General features: G+C 54.8%; 1 protein-coding gene across 8 annotated transcripts in view; it reads right to left on the bottom strand.

Annotated features, from left to right (window-relative positions):
- PDE4A (phosphodiesterase 4A) overlaps nt 1–19,697 on the bottom strand; it is a 64,122-nt gene that overhangs the window by 3,552 nt on the left and 40,873 nt on the right. For 5 of the 8 annotated variants that reach the window (XM_034945923.3, XM_055103455.2, XM_034945922.3 and 2 more), the window contains 13 exons: nt 19,317–19,508; nt 16,772–16,808; nt 16,575–16,645; nt 15,062–15,111; nt 14,773–14,885; nt 10,741–10,834; nt 8,242–8,465; nt 6,845–6,943; nt 6,584–6,748; nt 5,242–5,341; nt 4,706–4,860; nt 4,387–4,509; nt 2,411–2,593 (listed from right to left, as the gene is read on the bottom strand). In XM_034945923.3, the coding sequence (XP_034801814.1) occupies nt 2,411–2,593; nt 4,387–4,509; nt 4,706–4,860; nt 5,242–5,341; nt 6,584–6,748; nt 6,845–6,943; nt 8,242–8,465; nt 10,741–10,834; nt 14,773–14,885; nt 15,062–15,111; nt 16,575–16,645; nt 16,772–16,808; nt 19,317–19,508 (1,606 nt within the window). Of the gene's footprint in view, nt 1–2,410; nt 2,594–4,386; nt 4,510–4,705; nt 4,861–5,241; nt 5,342–6,583; nt 6,749–6,844; nt 6,944–8,241; nt 8,466–10,740; nt 10,835–12,353; nt 12,770–14,772; nt 14,886–15,061; nt 15,112–16,574; nt 16,646–16,771; nt 16,809–19,316; nt 19,509–19,697 lie in introns of those variants that run through there. The other 3 variants (XM_055103454.2, XM_063599869.1, XM_034945926.3) reach the window with 2 other exon arrangements.

Genomic DNA, 19,697 nt, shown 5'->3' with positions numbered 1-19,697 from the left:
GTGCAAGGGTACGATCTTGGCTCACTGCAACCTCTGCCTCCTGGGTTCAAGCGATTCTCCTGCCTCAGCCTCCAAAGTAGCTGGGACTACAAACGTGTGCCACCATGCCTGGCTTGTTTTTGTAGAGATGGGGCTTCACCATGTTGACAAGGTTGGTCTCGAGCTCTTGACCTCGGGTGATCCACCCACCTCAGCCTCCCAAAGTGCTGGGATTACAGGCGTGAGCCACTGCACCTGGCCTATTTTTTAAAAAGCTAAATGCAATTCCAGCTACTCGGGAGGCTGAGGCAGGGAGAATTGCTTGAACCTGGGAGGTGGAAGTTGCAGTGAGCCGAGATTGTGCCATTGCACTCCAGCCTAGGCATCAGAGCGAGACTCCGTCTCAGGAAAAAAAAAAAAAGTAGGCCAGATGCAGTGGCTCACGCCTGTAATCCCAGCACTTTGGGAGGCTGAGGTGGGTGGATCACCTGATGTCTGGAGTTCAAGACCAGCCTGGCCAACATGGTGAAACCCTGTCTCTACTAAAAATACAAAAATTAGCAGGGCATGGTGGTGGGCACATGTAATCCCACCTACTCAGGAGGCTGAGGCAGGAGAATGGCTCGAACCCGGGAGGCAGAGGTTGCAGTGAGCCAAGATCGCGCCATTGCACTCCAGCCTGGGGAACAAGAGTGAGACTTCATCTCAAAAAAAAAAAAAAAAGCTAAAGCCACAAACTATTACTATGAAGTTGCCTATGAACATAACTACATTATAAAGTATATAAAATTAGTTTTCCATGGGGTGTGTGTGAGTGATTTTGCACTCCTAGGGGACATTTGGCAATGTCTGGAGGCATTTTTGGTCTTTACAAATGAGCAGGGGGAGGCTGGGCGCGGTGGCTTATGCCTGTAATCCCAGCACTTTGGGAGGCCGAGTTGGGCGGATCACCTGAGGTCAGGAGTTCGAGACCAGCCTGACCAACATGGAGAAACACCATCTTTACTAAAAATACAAAATTAGCTGGGCGTGGTGGCGCATGCCTGTAATTCCAGCTTCTCGGGAGGCTGAGGCAGGAGAATCGCTTGAACCCGGGAGGTGGAGGTTGCAGTGAGCTGAGACTGCACCACTGTACTCCAGCCTGGGCGACAAGAGGGAAACTCTGTCTCAAAAAAAAAAAAAAAAAATGAGCAGGGGGATACTTCTGGCATCTAGTGGGTAGAGACCAGGGATTCTGCTAAGAATCCTGTAATACCCACGGCAGCTCCTAGCACAAAAAATGATCACCCAAATGTCAACAGTGCTGAGGCCTAGAAACTCAGGTCTGGACGGGCAGAGACATCAAACTCAGATGGTTGGGTTTCACCTGGGAGGATATAAAGTGGGGAGGGGCCAGGCAGGGTGGCTCACCCCTGTAATCCCAGCACTTTGGGAGGCTGAGGGAGGCAGATTGAGTGAGCCCAGGAGTTCGAGACCAGCCTGGGCAACATGACAAAACCCCATCTCCATGAAAAATACAAAAATTAGCCGAGTGTGGTGGTGCACGCCTATAGTCCCAGCCACTCTGGAGGCAGGGGTGGAGGATCATTTTAGCCCAGGAGGTGGAGGTTGCAGTGAGCCAAGATCACGCCCCTGCACTCCAGCCTGGGTGGCACAATGAGACCCTGTCTCAGAAAAAAAAGAAAAAGAAAAATGAAAACAAGGCCGGGTATGGTGACTCACCCCATATCCCAGCACTTTGGGAGGCCAAGGTTTGAGCCCAGGAGTTCAAGACAAGACTGGCAACATAGCAAATCCCTGTCTCGACAAAAAATTTTAAAAAATTAGCCAGGTGTGGTGGTGTGCACCTGTATTCTCAGCTACTCTGGAGGCTGAGGCAGGAGGATCGCTTGAGCCCAGGAATTCAAGGCTGCAGTGAGCTATGATCACACCACTGCATGCCACCCTGGGCAACAGTGCAAGACCTGGTCTCAAAATAAATAAATAAAACCTAAATAAAAGAAAAACAGGAGGCTGGGCGCAGTGGCTCACGCTTGTAATCCTGGCATTTTGGGAGGCCAAGGCGGGTAGATCACAAGGTCAGGAGTTCAAGACCAGCCTGGCCAACATGGTGAAACCCCATCTCTACTAAAAATACAAAAATTAGCCAGGCATGGTGGTGCACGCCTGTAATCCCAGATACTTGGGAGGCTGAGGCAGGAGAATCACTTGAACCTGAGAGGAGGAGGTTGCAGTGAGCCAAGATCGTGCCATTGTACTCCAGCCTGGGCAATAGAATGAGACTCCGTCTCAAAAACAAAACAAAACAAAAAACAGGACAACTTGGCATTGTGGAAAGGCAGGGGAGGAGCTCCTGGGCCTCAGAACTTCAGGCCAAGATGGGCTGGGGAGACCCACCCTGTCCCCGTCCATCAATGCCCCGAGCCTGTACCTGAGACTTCTCCACGGAGGCAGTGTGCTTGTCACACATGGGGCTGATTTCCATGCCACGCTCACGCTCTCGGTCACCCTGCTGGAAGAACTCGGCCATGATGCGGTCTGTCCACTGGCGGTACAGCTCCAGTGGCTTGGTGGGGTTGCTGAGGTCTGCACAGTGCACCATGTTCCGGAGGACCTGCATGGGGTTGGGGCACAGGGGAAACTTCAGAGGCTATGCCTCTGTCCCAGTCTGAGACCTCAGGCATTCCTTCTTTTTTAAGAAATGGGGGCCAGGCACTGTGGCTCACGCCTGTAATTCCAGTACTTTGGGATGCTGAGGCGGGTGGATCATGAGGTCAGGAGTTCAAGACCAGCCTGGCCAACATGGTGAAACCCTGTCTCTACTAAAAATACAAAAAAATTAGCCAGGCATGGTGGCGCATGCCTGTAATCCCAGCTATAGTGGGGCTGAGGCAGGAGAATTGCTTGAACCCAGGAGGCGGAGGTTGCAGTGAGCCGAGATCAAGCCACTGCCCTCCAGCCTGGGCGACAGAGTGAGACTCCATCTCAGAAAAAAAAAAAAAAAAAAAAAGAATGGGGCTGGGCGCGGTGGCTCACATCTGTAATCACAGCACTTTGGGAGGCCAAGGTGGGCAGATCACTTGAGGTCATGAGTTTGAGATCGGCCTGGCCAAGATGGCGAAACCCCATCTCTACTAAAAATACAAAAATTAGCCAGGTCTGGTGGTAGGCACCTGTAATCCCAGCTACGCTAGAGGCTGAGGCAGGAGAATTGCTGCAGCCCAGGAGGCGGAGTTTGCAGGGAACCAAGATCTGTGCCCTCTAGCCTGGGTGACAGAGAGACCCGATCTCAAAAAAAAAAAAACCAAAAACAGAAAAGAAGAAAGAGAAAGAAGAAGGAAAGGACAGGACAGGACAGGACAGGACAGGAAAGGAAAGGAAAAGAGGATCTTGCAATGTTGCTCTGGCTGGTCTCAAACTCCTGGCCTCAAACAGTCCTCCTGCCTCAGCCTCTGGAGTAGTTGAGATTATAGGCGTGAGCCACCACACCCAGCTTTCAGGCTTTCTTATCTCCCACCTGGGGAGGGAGGGAGTAGGGAGAGAAGGTGGGGAGAACAGAGAACAGAGGAGGTAACAGGGAGAGGTGTGTGGGAGATGGAGAAAATATGGGAGGAGTCGGAAGGGGGGTGAGGGAAGAGAAGATGGTTAGGGAGAGGGACAGGGGACCTGGAAGGGGTTGATGAGAAGAAAGGAGGAATTGGGGGAAATGGGAGGAAATGGTGGGAGAGATGGGAAGGAGAGATGGGATTGGAAAGTGAAGATGGAGAAGGGGACAGACAGAAAAAGAAAGAGGTCAGGTGTGGTGGCTCACACCAGCTATCCCAGCACTTTGGCAGGCCAAGACAGGAGGATAACTTCAGCTCAGGAGTTTGAGACCAGACTGGGTGACATAGTGAGACCCCAACTCTCCTTTAAACATACAAAGTAAATAAAAATAAATTTAAAAAAAGAGGGCTGGGCGCGGTGGCTCACGCCTGTAATCCCAGCACTTTGGGAGGCCAAGGCAGGGGGCAGGGGGGATCACCTGAGGTCGGGAGTTCGAGACCAGCCTGACAGACATGGAGAAACCCTGTCTCTACTAAAAGTACAAAATTAGCTGGGCATGGTGGCGCATGCCTGTGATCCCAGCTACTCGGCAGGCTGAGACAGGAGAATCGCTTGAACCCGGGAGGCGGGAGGCGGGAGGCGGAGGTTGAGGTGAGCCAAGATGGCGCCACTGCATTCCAGCCTGGGCAACAAGAGCAAGACTCCGTCTCAAAAACAAACAAACAAAAAAAAAGAAAGAAGGACACAGGAAGACGGGCCACTTGGGAGAAAGAGGCTGAGGAAGGGGCAGTTAGCTACCCAGACCTAAAGGTGTGGCTGGGGGAGTGTCCTCCCTCCTTAGAGGATGGGGCCTGGGGGCACCTGGATGCGGTCGGAGTAGTTATCCAGCAGGAGGACCCCTGAGCTGGTCACTTTCTTGGTCTCCACCATGGTCTTCAGGTCAGCCAGGAGGGTCATGTGCTTGGACATGTCCGTGGCCAGCACCTGCGGGCAAGGGGACGTCACTGGGGCCGCTGACACCCGCCCCCCAGACTGACCCGGGCCTCTGAAGTTTTCACCAGGTAGAAGCCGCCCGCTCTGTCCAGGTCGAGGGTTCCTCTGGGACTCAGACCCACTCCTCCCCAAAGCCCTCGACTCCTAGGCTTCCTTTCCCGCTCCGTCCCGCCCCAGCCCCGCCCACCATGTCGATGACCATCTTGCGTAGGCTCTGCCGCTGGCGCTTGCTGAGGTTCTGGAAGATGTCGCAGTTGTCCTCCTGCAGCAGCTTGAAGCCCACGGCCAGGTGGTGATTCTCGAGCACCGACTCATCGTTGTACATGAGCGCCAGCTCCGAATCTGCAGCCCAACCCGGAGGTCAGGGGAGGGCCCACGTGTGCAGCCCCAACCGCAGGAGGGCCAGCTCCGCCCCCAACTAGCTAACCCCTCCCCAGCCCGGCCAGCCTCGCCTCCAGCCCAGTCAGCTCTACCCCAGCCCGGCCATCCCCTTTCCAGCCCAGCCAGCCCCGCCCCCAGCCCCGCCTCCTGCCCAGCCATCCCCTTTCCAGCCCAGCCAGCCCCGCCCCCAGCCCCGCCTCCTGCCCGGCCATCCCCTTTCCAGCCCAGCCAGCCCCGCCCCCAGGCCAGCCAGCCCCTCCTCCAGCCTAGTTAGTTCCGCCCCCAGCCTGGCCAACACCGCCTCCAACTCAGCAAACCCCGCCCCTGGCGAGGGCCACTCACTGGTGTTGATGAGGAACTGGTTGGAGACCCCAGGGTGATCCACATCGTGGATGGCAGCCGCGAAGAGGGCGGCGAGAATCTCCAGGTCCGTGAACACTGCCTGGGAGCAGAGACACGGATGTTAGAATAACAGAGTTGAAGCCATGCATGGTGGTGAGCACCTGTTTGTCTCAGCTACTTAGGAGGCTGAGATGGGAGGATCACTTGAGCCTAGGACTTCAAGGCCAGAAGTTCGAGGCCATCCTGGGCAACATAGCAAGGCCCTGTCTCAAATTTAATTTTCTTTCTTTTTTTTTTTTTTTGAGACAGAGTTCCGCTCTTGTTGCCCAGGTTGGAATGCAGTGGCACGATCTTGGCTCACTGCAACTTCCCCATCCTGGGTTCAAGCAACTCTCCTGGTTCAGCCTCCCGAGTAGCTGGGATTACAGGCTCCCACCACCACACCCGGCTAATTTTTAAAATATTTTTGGTAGAGACAGGGTTTCGCCATGTTGGCCATTTCTGACCTCAGGTGATTCACCTGCCTCGGCCTCCCAAAGTACTGGGATTACAAGTGTGAGCCACCGTGCCTAGCCCCCCCCCCATTTTCATTTTATTTTTTTTGAGATGAAGTCTCACTTTGTTGCCCAGGCTGGAGTGCAGTGGCACAATCTTGGCTCACTGCAACCTCCACCTACTGGGTTCCAGCGATTCTCCTGCCTCAGCCTCTGGAGTAGCTGGGATTACAGGCGTGCCCCACCACGCCCAGCTAATTTTTGTATTTTTAGTAAAGACAGTGTTTCACCACGTTGGTCAGGCTGGTCTCAAACTCCCGACCTCAGGTGATCCACCCATCTTGGCCTCCCAAAGTGCTGGGATTACAGGTGTGAGCCACCGCACCTGGACTAAATGTTTTTTTTTTTAAGAAATAAGATTTTTGACCGGGCACAGTGGCTCACGCCTCTACTCCCAGCACTTTGGGAGGCCAAAGCGGGCGGATCACGAGGTTGGGAGTTTGAGACCAGCCTGTCCAACTTGGCGAAACGCCATCTCTACTAAAAATATTATAAAAACTTAGCCAGGCGTGGTGGTGGGCACCTGTAGTCCCAGCTACTCAGGAGGCTGAGGCAGGAGAATCACTTGAACCCGGGAGGCAGAGGTTGCAGTGAGCTGAGATCGTGCCACTGCACTCTAGCCTGGGTGGCAGAGCAAGACTCCGTCTCAAAAAGAAAAAAAAAAAGAGAGAGAAATGGCGTCAAAGAGAGATGGAGGTCAGAGACACAGGGTCAGAGAGACACACAGGAGGCTGAAGAGGCAGTCACAAAGAGAGACGGGGACGGTCACTCACAGGGCAGTCACTCACATCTAGTGCAGGCGTGGCCAGCAGTACGTGGGTGGACTGCAGCACGTCAGCTGCGTGCAGGCTGTTATGGTAGGCCACGTCAGCGTGGTAGTGATCCTCCAGCGTCAGCATGTATGTCACCATCGTGTCCACAGGGATGCGGAATTTCTTCAGCAGGTCCCGCTCCTGAGAGCAGGCAGGGGCAGGGTGGTGACCTCCACCGGCCTCCAGCGCCCCGCTATGAGCCCCTCACCCGGGCCCACTCCCGGCTGTCCCCATCACCTGGAATATCATGTACATGATGCAGGTGAGTGAGCGGCCTCCAGCGTAATCCGACACGCAAAAGATGTTCAGGCCCCACTTGTTCAGGTTCTCCAGTTCCTGGTGGAGACGGAGGCCAGAGGTCAGGAGCCTGTAAGGCTCAGGGCCCTGGAGAACATTTCCTAGGAGTTTGAAGCCTTGGTCTGAAGGAAGCACCATTATTGCTCACCCAGTGGGTGACAGGTTCAACAGCACAGAATGTACTGCCCTCGTCCTACTGGGCTGCAAAATAGCGAAAGCAATCACAGCCACTGTCTTTTGAGTACTTATGATCTGCCAAGTATTGCTCTAAGCACTTGATCTCATTTGGCAGGTGAAGGCACCAAGGCTCAGAGAGGCGATGTGACTTCTCCAAGATCATGCAGCTCATAAGTGGCAAAGCTAGGATAGGAACCCAGCACGACTGGCCCCCAGCACAGCTCAGCCTCTTAGCTAAGCTGTTCACGAGCCCCAGGGGAGAAAGGAAGAAGGGCTTATTTTCCAAGTCTCTCCAGAATTCAGAAAAGGGCCAGCACATAGTAGCTGCTTAATAAACACCAGTTGGCCAGGTGCAGTGGCTCACGCCTGCAATCCCAGCACTTTGTGAGGCTAAGGCAGGTGGATCACTTGAGGCCAGGAGTTCGAGACCAGCCTGGTCAACATGGTGAAACCCCATTTCTACTAAAAATACAAAAATTAGCCAGGTGTGCTGGCACAGGCCTTTAGTCCCGGCTAGTCAGGAGGGTGAGGCAGGAGTATTGCTTGAACCCAGGAGGTGGAGGTTGCCTTGAGCCGAGATCACACTACTGCACTCCAACCTGGGCGACAGAGCGAGTCTCCATCTCAAAATAAATAAATAAATAAAAATAAATAACTAAAGGCCAGGTGACTGAATGGAAGATTCACTGGAGGAGGTGGCTCAAAGAGGGTTACAATAAGCCTCAGCTGAGTGAGCCACCAAAGATGGATCACTTCCACTGCTGCTGTCCCCTGGAAGAGCTAGGAGTGAAACCCCGGTCTGGACTGTTGGGGACACTATGGGGGCACAGTCTGGATTAGCGTCACTGGTGTGTACACCAATCCCTCTGCAGCTGGGAGTGTTGCCTGCTAAGGCTCACAGCTGCCTGCATTTCCAGAAGACTAGTCCCAACAGGAGCTACATGGAAGAGGTGATACGTCCAGCCCTGGGGACGGCCCCCAAGCAATGAATGATACAGAGGTACAAAGAGCCAGCATGCTTGCCTCAAGATGGGCTCAAACCCTCATCTCAAGCTCTGCTTCTGGGAAACCTGGCCTAAGACATAACCCAATGCCCAGTCCTTCTCAGGGTCCCAGGAGACCACCCCCTCCAGCCCTGCCCCTACTGAGCCCCCACCCACTTGGGCCAGGAGCTCTTCTTGATCAGTCTTCACCCCAAATCGGGGAATGTTAGAGTTGTTCAGGCTGTTACTATGCATCAACTTTTTCACCCCTGTGATTTGGGACATGGGCTGTAAGTGTGGTACAGGGGGCGGGGGCGGCTGGGAGGGTCTTGGTCGCGGCGCTTGCTGTTTTTCTCGTTCCTTCATCGTGGGTGATGGGATCTCCACTTCATTCTGTTTGTCTGCAGAAGATGGGGAGCGGGAACAAGTGTGAACACCCCTTTCACCCCTGGAGGCTCCCTTATTCTTCAGCCCTCTACCACGTACGGGGAAGGCTCACCCGAAAGGGCAGAACCCTTTCAGCTGTGATGCCGCTGGCTACTCAGAGTCAGGAAACCAGAGGGGATGTGGGAAATCTTCCGGGAGGTGGTGGGCTGGAGTGGGGGCCCAGGGCTCTGGGATGGCCCCGGTCTGATCATCAGATATGGATGGAGAGTGGCGTGGGAAGTCAGAAAGCGAGGTGGGGATGCCAGGGAGAGCCGCTGCCTACTCCGAACACCCAGGGAACCTTTTTGGGTGGGGAAGATCCCAGCATGGGGGCCAAGAGTGCTGGTGTGGGGGGTGGCATCATTGGGAAGAGAGAGGGAAGGGTGGTCTCTGGCTCCATGTCCTTGACCCCCCCCCCCCGCCCACCTTGGCATCAGCCTGCCTGGGGGACAGCCCCAGGAGCCCTTTTCCTGAGCTTTCAGGGGCTTCCAGAGCTCAGCCAAGGTCACCATTGTGACCTGGAGCTAGCTAGTCAATCAAAAGGCCTAATACGGGTCATTTGCATGTTATGCTCCCATTGGGTGGATCCTCAGAACTCAGAGACACACCCTCACTGGTGGGAGCACTGGAAACACCGAAGACTTTTTCTCTTGAGACAGAGTCTCGCTCTGTCGCCCAGGCTGGAGTGCAGTGGCACGATCTCTGGCTCACTGTAGCCTCCACCTCCCGGGTTCAAGCGATTTTCCTACCTCAGCCTCCCGAGTAGCTGAGATTACAGGCACCCGCCACCGCGCCCGGCTAATTTTTATATTTTTAGTAGAGATGGCGTTTCACCATGTTGGTCAGGCTGGTCTTGAACTCCTGACCTCAAGTGATCCGCCTGCCTCGGCCTCCCAAAGTGCTGGGATTACAGGCGTGAGCCACTGCGCCCGGCCTAGTTTTTAATTTTTTTGTAGAGACAGGTTCTCACTATGTTGCCCAGGCTGGTCTTGAACTCCTGGGCTCAAGCGATCCTCTTTTCTCAGCCTCCCAAAGTCCTGGGATTATAGGCATGAGCTGCCTCTTCCTGCCTCTTACAGGTTCTTAAACTTGATAATCTTCTAGAGATTAGGGTTCTAACATTTTGGGAGTCTACTGAATTGGGGGGGTCATACCAAGTTTGGAGATCCTATTGAATTTGGGGGTTTTTCAGTTTGGAGGTTGCTAAAGTTTGGGGGCCTTTTGTGGACTCGGAAGCACAGAACTTCCCTTAAGTTTGAGAACTCTACTGAGTTGGGGCATCTCTCTTGAGTTTGGGTGTGTCTACTGAGTTTGGAAGGGAGTCAATCCAAGTTTGGAAATTCTATTGAATTTGGGGTTCTACTCAGTTCAGGAGGCTTTTCAGCTTGGAGGCTTTTTTTTTGTTTATTTTTTGAGACAGAGTCTCACTCTGTTGCCCAGGCTGTGGTGCAGCAGTGGCGTAATCTCAGCTCACTGCAACCTCTGCCTCCCGGGTTCAAGTGAGTGCTAAAACAATGAGGTGTTTGTTTGTTTGTTTGTTTTGAGACGGAGTCTCACTCTATTGCCCAGGCTGGAATGCAGTGGCGTGATCTTGGCTCACTGCAACCTCTGCCTCCTGAGTTCAAGAGATTCTCTTGCCTCAGCCTCCCAAGTAGCTGAGATTACAAGCACACACCACCATGCCCGGCTAATTTTTTTTTTTTTTTTTGAGACAGAGTTTCACTCTTGTTGCCTAGGCTGGAGTGCAATGGAGCGATCTAGGCTCACTGCAACCTCCACCCCCTGGGTTCAAGCGATTCTCCTGCCTGAGCCTCCTGAGTTGCTGGGATTACAGGCACCCACCACCATGCCTGGCTAAGTTTTTGTATTTTTAGTAGAGATGGGGTTTCACCACGTTGGCCAGGCAGGTCTCAAACTGCTGATGTCAAGTGATCCGCCTGCCTCAGCCTCCCAAAGTGTTGGGATTACAGGCGTGAGCCACCGCGCCCGGCGCTTGGAGGCTTTTTAAAGTTTAGAAGGGTTTTAAGCTCACAGATGATTTCAGATGTTGGGTTCTATAGAAGCTGGGGGTCCCACAGAGTTTGGAGGCATCAGGAACATGAGGGTTCCTGGATAGGGTGACTGTGACCTTTGGGGAGTTGAGAGTCAGAGTCCCTGGGAAGATGTGAGCAACAGGACCCAGGGTCAGGGGCAGCCCCCTCTCTACCCCAAATGTCCCCCCTCCAATCCCACGTGCTTCCCCTCACTCACCCAGGAATGTTGTGGAAATGTACTCTGAGACCTGGTTTCCGGACCTGCTCATTTCTGACAGGTGTGTGAGCTCACGGTTCAACATCCTCTTGAACTAAGGTAAAGGAGTCAACAAGGAAGAAATGATGGGGGAAGCACAGTGGTGGGGAGGGTGTCAGTCCTTCCCAAGAACGCCTGAAGACCCCATGAATCCCTCCTATTTTTCTGCTCAGCCAACAGAGCCCCTATAAGACTGCTGGGGGGTTGGGGTCAGCCTTTCCTGTCCTCCCAGCTCTGGATGGAGGTCCCCAGGTTTGGGGAGTCATGATCAGCATAACCCTCCCTGCCTGAGGAAAGAGGGGCTTCCCTCCTCATCTCCCCCAAGGAGGAGCTAGAGGGGCACCTGTGGAAGGGAGGGGCACCTGTGGAAGGGAGGGGCTCCTGCCTAACAGGGAGCCAATGGGGAAACAGGAGAATCCCGTCGCCATGGCGATGGGAGTCTCCTTAGCAACTCCCCCTCCAACCAGCTGCTGAGCTGGGGAAAAGGGGGGCAAGCCGGAGGCCCCTTAACCCTTGCCTTCCTAGAGCTGCCCCTGACCCAAGTGTTCCCAGACATGGACCCCAATCCTGGGGGTCCTGGCTCCTGGCCTCCAGCTCAGTTTGGAAAAAGGGAACGTGGTAGCCAAGCTCTGGGGGACAAAAAGGTTTGGCAGGGGTAGGGGAGAATGGTGAGCTGAGGAAATCCCAGTTTGATCACCCAGGGGAGGGGGAGGGGGGGTTCCCATCATAGCCCACTCTCCCCCAACCCCAGAAGGGTGGACAGATGCACAGATGAACAGAGTATACCCAAAACCGGGCTTGGAGGCCCCTCCTGGTCCCCCCATGCCACTCTGCACAGGCCTCTGCTGTGACATTGTACACAGAGGAGAAAGGGCATTGGCTCCCCACCCCCAAGCTCTGCCACAGCACCCCAAAAGCAGGAGCAGACTCTGTCCAGGGAAGCAGGAGGGACACTTGGCAGGAGGGGTGAGCCTGCATGGCCCAGGCTTGGACGGGGTGCTCCCTCCTCCCGGTGCCACCCAGAGACCCTGGGTACAGAGACACACACATCCACACAAGATGGACCCACAAAATCTCACACAACCACACACACAATCACAGGCTCTCAGTCCTACACAGCATCACACAGCCCAGACACACAGATCAAAGGGCATGCAAAATAAGGCGGTCACTGACATTTGGGGTCACATGTCCCCAAAATATCAGGCAGCTCTGGGCTCAGACACACAACCCAACACACAACACCATGGTCAGAGCCAGATGATCTCAGACAGGGCCACACAGTGACCCAGGCAAACAAGCCTATACTCAGGCAGACACACACCATCGCAGACACACACACACACATCCAGGCACTGACACAGTCACACCCAGTGAGGGACCCGCAGTCCACCCCCAGGGAGAGTCACACACCCCCAGCTGCCCGCCATCCACGCCCAGCCCTGGGCCACACACAGAGACAGTCACAAGGCTTCATCTCCAGGCCACACACGTGCACAGCTGCACACACAAGCCCACACCGGGGGCCCAGCTCACCAGGATGCCCGCCCACCCCCTACCCTGCACTCTCCTACCTGGTCCCACCAGCCCACCAGCCAAGGCTTGGAGCAGGTCTCGCAGAAGAAATCCACCAAGGGCATCTTGGAGACTTAGCCCGCCTGGGGCTGCTGCACACAGAGGCTGGGCTTGGGGAGTCCCGGGGTTAACAACCACTGGGGAGGGGGTGCCGGGCAGGTGGGTAGTGGAAGGGGGAGCCGCGGAGGGGCCTGGGCCGGCCCAGCAGGGCTGGGGGCTCCCTTCCCCTCCGCGCTCCCAGCGGCAGCCCTGGTTACATGGCCCGCCAGCCCTGGGCCCCAACGGGCCCCCCCGCGGCAGTGGGTGGAGGCGGTGGGGGGTCCGTGCCCATGGGAGGGGGGCAGGGCAAGGGTCCCAGGAGGAGGCTGCGGAGCTCTGTGTGTGCACCCGTGTGTGTGCGTGTGTGCTCACTGCAGCACTGGCAGGCTGCATGGGATGTCAGGTGGTGCTGGGGGTGGGGGGGTATTAAAGGGGCATCAGAGCCCATGGGCCTCAGCCAGAACCTACGTGGGCTGTCCCCATCAGGACCCGTCCCCTCCATGGACACACCCAGAGACAGAAACACACATCCACTTTACACTCACAGATGTACAAACACCCTGAGACAGAAACACACATCCACTTTACACTCACAGATGTACAAACACCCTGAGACACACCTTCCAGGGACACCCACACACATCCAGGCACTTGACACTTGAATATACACAGATACCCAAATGCTTTCTGTTGTACACTTACAGCACACACACACACACACACACCCGGAGACAGTCACAACTCTGATGTCCAACACACTTATAGGTCCACAGCTGAGCATATAGCAAATGCCTTCAGACACGCCCCATCTAAGGGCACAGACCCACATCCAGACCCACACCTATAGACAGACACCGAGATACCAGCCACATTTCTTTTTTTTCTTTTGAGACGGAGTTTTCACTCTTGTCGCCCAGGCTGGAGTGCAATGGCACGATCTCGGCTCACCACAACCTCCGCCTTCCGGGTTCAAGCAATTCTCCCACCTCAGCCTCCCGAGTAGTTGGGATTACAGGCATCCTCCAGCACACCCGACTAATTTTGTATGTTTAGTAGAGACGGGGTTTCTCCATGTTGGTCAGGCTGCTCAAACTCCCGACCTCAGGTGATCCGCCCGCCTTGGCCTCCCCAGCCAGCCACACTTACAGACACGCACTAAACACACCCACAGACACACTTTCCAACCATTGCAAATATCCACTGCCCTTGGACACAAACATATCCCGACAAATCCATAAGGAAATATACTCACAGATGCAAAAATACACACACACACACACACACACACACACACACACCATTGCAGAAACATCCTCAGACCCATATCCAAAGACACAGCTACATTTCAGATGCTTGATCCACCCTCAGGGACACAATCGCCCTCGGACTGCTATGTTCCTATACAAGCCTCCACCCACTGCTATAAGCACCCCCCAACAAAGACACTCCCACCTACAGATCATTTCTTGATAGGCACCCGCCCACAAGGGCTGTTACCACTCTCTCCAACTCCAGGAAGCATCGTTCACACATACTGCCTGCTTCCTGAATGGTGTCCCCTGGAGTTGTGCAGTGCACCGTCTGCACAACTGTACATGGGAGCATTGCAGTCACCCCTACGGCCCTGCAAACACACACACATTCACAAACACATAGAGCTACACATTCAGTTTCCCATCTGGTCCAACTCTCCCCTGCAGACATGCGCACCCCTCTGGCACAGCCCCACACACCTATAACCCTGCATAATTACCCGTGCAAACCTATACACCTACACAAGTACACACTGGCGTGCCACTCTTCAGAATCTATTCCCAACACCCCAGCGCTGCAAATGCGTAGCCAATAAACCAGCAGCTACGCAGACCTATAGCCGCAGATACACCCCCGCAGACCATAAAAGCATACAACCCCCCAACGGAAACGGTCACCTATTGACACATGTACAACCAGACAGACACACCCCACCCCACAACACACACCAGGCTCCTCCAGCCCTGGGGAAAGTCATAATCTACAAGAGCTTCAAGCCTTGAAGCTGCCACCCAGGGGTTGGCCCCACCCAGGGACTGACCCCATACCATAGACCCTACCCAGAGATTGGCCCCACCCTCATGAGCCACGCCCAATAGTTGGCCTCAGCTACAGGCCTAACCTAGTGGTTGGCTCCACCCATAGGGCCCAGCTCCACCAGCCCCCGCCCAGGGATTGGCCCTGCCCTAATCAGCCACACCCAGTAGCTATCTCCGCCCACAGGAACAACCTAATGGCTGGCTCCATCCGCAGGCCGCGCCCACTGGTCCCATCCAGCGGTTGGCTCTACCCACTGGCCCCGCCCCCGCCTGCCCCGCCCAGGGGTTCTGCCCACCACCTGCACACCTTGTGCGAGGCCATCTCGCTGACAGAGCGATAGGTCTGCATGGTCTCCAGCTGCTCCAGACACCAGTCCAGCTCCTCCAGAGTCTCCCGGGCCAACTGCTGACACGTTTCTTCTAAGGAAGGGGCAGCCAGGGTAGTGACTGAGAAGGTCTGTAGGCAGAAGCCCAGAGGCTCCAGACCGCCGTGACGGGGTTCGCCAGGTGAGTGGACTGCTGGGTGGGGAAGGGGCTGAGGGACCCCCACTGGGGCAGCAAGGGGGGCCCCTTCCCACCCCTCTGGGCTTAGCTACCTGACAGCGTGGCCTTGCAGACAGGGGTGGGGCCGCCCAGCGGGGACCGCCTGCAGAAAAAAAAAAAATGGGGCTGCAATGTCAGCCTGGGTCCCCCCACCAGGTCCCTGCCTCCCGCTTTCATGAACAGTGCCAATTTTCATTTGTCTGAAAACTCACCGTGTCCTAAGGACGCTGCCATGTACTCTGCCTGCAGCCTCAATGAGTCCCAGAAAAATCCATTTTATAGATGTGGAAACTGAGGCTCAAGGAGGTGAAACAGCTTCTTCAAGACCACGTGGCTGATCCGCCTTAAGGTCAGGTCCTGGGCTTCCAAGATCTCTGCTCTCTTGCCTAACTCTCCACAAATCCTCCAAGCCCCTAAGGATGTCTCTATCCCCCACCCCCAGAAGGACTGGCAGCTCTCAGCCACATCTCTTGCCCTAAAACAATTAAGATCCACTCCTATGTACGCAGGGCAATATTCTAGCACTTTCTAGACATCATCTCCTCTCCTCACAGCAGTTATCTAAGGGAGGCATTATTGTAATCCTCACTTTATTTATCTATTTATTTTTTGAACCAGGGTCTTGCTCTGTCACCCAGGCTGGAGTGCAGTGGTGGCAACACAGCTCACTGCAGCCTCAACCTCCTGGGCTCAAAACTATCCTCCTGCCTTAGCCTTCTGTGTAGGTGGGAACCACAGACACATGCCACCATGCTGGGCTAATTTATTTATTTATTTATTTATTTTAGAGACAGGGTCTCATTTTGTTTCCCCTGGGCTGGTCCTGAACTCCTGAATTCAAGTGACCTCCTGCCTTGGCCTCCCAAAGTGCTAGATTACAGGCATGAGCCAGCACGCTTGGCTGTGATCATCACTTTGCAGAAGGGCAACAGAAGCACCATGGAATGCCATTTGCCCAGCAACTTGGTGTCAAGACCCAGGGTGGGCCTGGGGACTGTGGCTGTGGCCTCACCACCATGCATCCAGACCCCTAAATCTTTATTTATAAAAACCTCTGGGCCGGGCGCAGAGGCTCACACCTGTAATCCTAGCACTTTGGGAGGCTGAGGCGGGTGGATCACCAAAGGTCAGGAGTTTGAGACCAGCCTGGCCAACATGGTGAAACCCCATCTCTACTAAAAATACAAAAATTAGCCCAGTGTGGTGGTGCATGCCGGTAATCCCAGCTACCCGGGAGGCTGAGGCAGGAGAATTGCTTGAACCCGGGAGGCAGAGGTGGCAGTGAGCCAAGATAGCACTACTGCACTCCAGCCTGTGTGACAGAGTGAGACTTGATCTCAAAACAAACAAACAAACAAAAAACAAAAAACAAACAAACAAACAAAAAACACCTCTGTGTCTTAGGCACTTGACCTGCAATGGCTCTCTGGCTCTCTGGGAGCTGTTGTCTGAACAGAGGTTCAGAGAGGTCACCTGCCTGCCAGAGGTCACACAGCAGGGCTGAGAGCAGAACCCGCATATGCTTCACCTTATGATCACAGCTGTTGCAGCCCAGCCTTCACTTACTTGTTACTGGGAACGGGCACATTGGTCAGGAGTGAGAAGTTGCTACGGACGCTCCGGAGGCTGGCCAGCACCTGGGATGGGGAGCAGCAGTGAGGAGTGGGGTTCCCCTAGAGAGGCAGCGGGGCTGGGCCCTGTCCCCAAGTGTGGCAGAGCATTGGAGCCCCTTCTCTCCTTAACCATTTGGGAAGAGGTCTCACCTGAGCAAATGGTGTTACGATGAGGTCTTCAGCGTGCCTGTGATTGAGGACAGAGGCAGGTCAGGGGTCCGCAGAGAAGCAACTGTCTGGGGTAGATGCCCTGTGAGGCTGGACCCAGGGAGGCTGAGAGGGAGGGAGGGGACTCTGTGGGACCTAGGGAAAGAACACTTGTACTGCATAAGGGTGGACATGTGTCCAGGGCTGATCATGGAAGAAATGGCAGTCAAGGAGTGTGGCTCAGGTAGGTCCGGGGAGAAGAGACAAAGTGGAAAAGGGGAGAGGGGAGAGGTGAATATGGTTGGGTGTTTTTTTTTTTTTTAGACAGAGTCTCACTCTGTCACCCAGGCTGGAGTGTGGTGGCATGATCTCAGCTCACTGCAACCTCCGCCTCCCAGGTTCAAGCGATTCTCCTGTCTCAGCCTCCCAAGAAGCTGGGATTACAGGCATGTGCCTCTCGCCCCACTAATTTTTGTATTTTTAGTAGAGACTGGGTTTCATCATGTTGGCCAGGATGGTCTCAAACTCCTGGCCTGGAACAATCTACCCACTTTGGCCTCTCAAAGTGCTGGGATTATAGGCGTGAGCCACCGTGCCTGACCTTTTTATTTATTTATTTTTTCTTTTAAAGAGATGACATCTTATCCTGGCCAGCATGGTGAAACCTTGTCTCTACTAAAAATACAAAAATTAGCTGGGCGTGGTGACGCACGCCTGTAGTCTCAGCTACTTGGGAGGCTGAGGCAGGAGAATCGCTTGAACCCGGGAGGCAGAGGTTGCAGTGAGCCAAGATCATGCCACTGCACTCCAGCCTGGTGACAGAGCAAGATTCCATCTCAAAAAAAAAAAAAAAAAAAAGAGAGAGATAAAAAAGAGATGAAGTCTTGCTATGTTGGCCAGGCTGGTCTCAGAATCCTGAGCTCAAGCAATCCTTCTGCCTCAGCCTCCAAATGTGCTAGGATTATGAGTGTGAGCTTCCAAGCCTGACCCGAGGTGAATACGTTGCAAGGGCGGGGCTTGATGAGGGGAGCAGTGAACAGGAAGGGGACGGAGTGGGTTGAGGTGTGTACAGCAATGGCTGGTGGCAAGGCCTGGAGGAACCCAGTGAGAGAGGAAGAGGCTGAGCAGGTTCAGGGGGAACTCACACCTCAACAGGTGTCACGATAAGGGAGGTTAGCTTAGGAAAACCTGGAGGAAGGGCAGGGGGTGGGTCCGGTGAGATGTACACACTGTGGGAGGATACAGTGGGTGGGCACTCACACCTTTCTGGCTGGACATGCTATAAAGTAACTGAGGGCAGGTGGGGTGGCTCATGCCTGCAATCCCAGCACTTTGGGAGGCTGAGGTGGGAGGATCACTTGAGCCCAGGAGTTTGAGACCAGTCTAGGCAACATAGTGAGACCCGATCACTATTATATTTTTTAAAAAAGGAACTGAGGGCCGGGCGCGGTGGCTCACACCTGTAATCCCAGCACTTTGGGAGGCCGAGGTAGGCGGATCATGAGGTCAGGAGATCGAGACCATCCTGGCTAACATGGTGAAACCCTGTCTCTACTAAAAATACAAAAAATTAGCCGGGTGTGGTGGCAGGCACCTGTAGTCCCAGCTACGCAGGAGGCTGAGGCAGGAGAATGGCATGAACCCGGGAGGTGGAGCTTGCAGTGAGCCGAGATTGCACCACTGCACTCCAGCCCGGGCGAGAGTGCGAGATTCTGTCTCAAAAAAAAAAAAAAAGAGAGAGAAAAAAAGGAACTGAGGCCAGGCGCGGTGGCTCATGCCTGTAATCCCAGCAATCTGGGAGGCTGAGGTGGGCAGATCATGAGGTCAGGAGATCGAGACCATCCTGGCTAACACGGTGAAACCCCGTCTCCACTAAAAAATGCAAAAAAATTAGCCAGGCATGGTGGCGGGTGCCTGTAGTCCCAACTACTCGGGAAGCTGAGGCAGGAGAATGGCGTGAACCTGGGAGGAGGAGCTTGCAGTGAGCCGCGATCGCACCACTGCACTCCAGCCTGGGCAACACAACAGAGAGACACTCCGTCTCAAAAAAAAAAAAGGAACTGAGGCCAGGCGCGGTGGCTCACGCCTGTAATCCCAGCACTCTGGGAGGCCAAGGCAGGCGGATCACCTGAGGTCAGGAGTTTGAGACCAGCCTGGCCAACATGGTGAAACCCTGTCTCTACTAAAAATACACAATTAGCCAGGCATGATGGCTGGTGCCTGTAGTCCCAGCTACTCGGGAGGCTGAGGCAGGAGAATTGCTTGAACCCAGGAGGCGGAGGTTGCAGTGAGCTGAGATGGCACCTCTACACTCCAGCCTGGACGACAGAGCGAGACTCCGTCTCAAAAAAGAAAAAAAGAGAAAAAAAAAAAAAGGAACTGAGCCCTTTATAGGAGGGGCAGGGTGCTGCTTACCCTTCACTGGGGAGGACAGGTTGGGGGTGCTGAGGAGGATAGGGGTGGGTGCCCCCCGACTCCCTGCTGGGAAGGGCAGCTTCCAGCAGGACCAGGCCTGGGGGAACTGGCATGTGGGGAGAAGGATGCTCACGCCTCGCTGGTGACCGATGAGTTCCGGGACATGGTCTTGGGTGACATGTCATAGTCGCTGTCTGAGCGGTACAGGAAGGACTCCCGGCGCTGGCTGGTGGCCGCCCCGGCGTGCAGCACGAGTCCTGGGCTCGCCTGCGAGTCCAGAGGGCTGCGGCCAGGAGATGGTGTCGGCCCATTCTCTGCCTCGAAGCTGCAGGAGATGGGCGAGAAGAGGGGTCAGGAGGCTGAAACGCTGTTAGGGAGGTCAAGAGGAATGAGGAGGCCGGGCGCGGTGGCTCACGCCTGTAGTGCCTGTAATCCCAGCACTTTGGGAGGCCAAGGTGGGGGTGAATCACTTGAGGTCAGGAGTTCGAGACCAGCCTGGCCAACATGATGAAAC

Source organism: Pan paniscus, chromosome 20 (genome assembly GCF_029289425.2).
Source record: "Pan paniscus chromosome 20, NHGRI_mPanPan1-v2.0_pri, whole genome shotgun sequence".
Lineage (NCBI taxonomy): Eukaryota > Metazoa > Chordata > Mammalia > Primates > Hominidae > Pan > Pan paniscus.
Note: the sequence above shows the minus strand (reverse complement) of the source record. Positions and strands in the feature narration are given on the sequence as shown.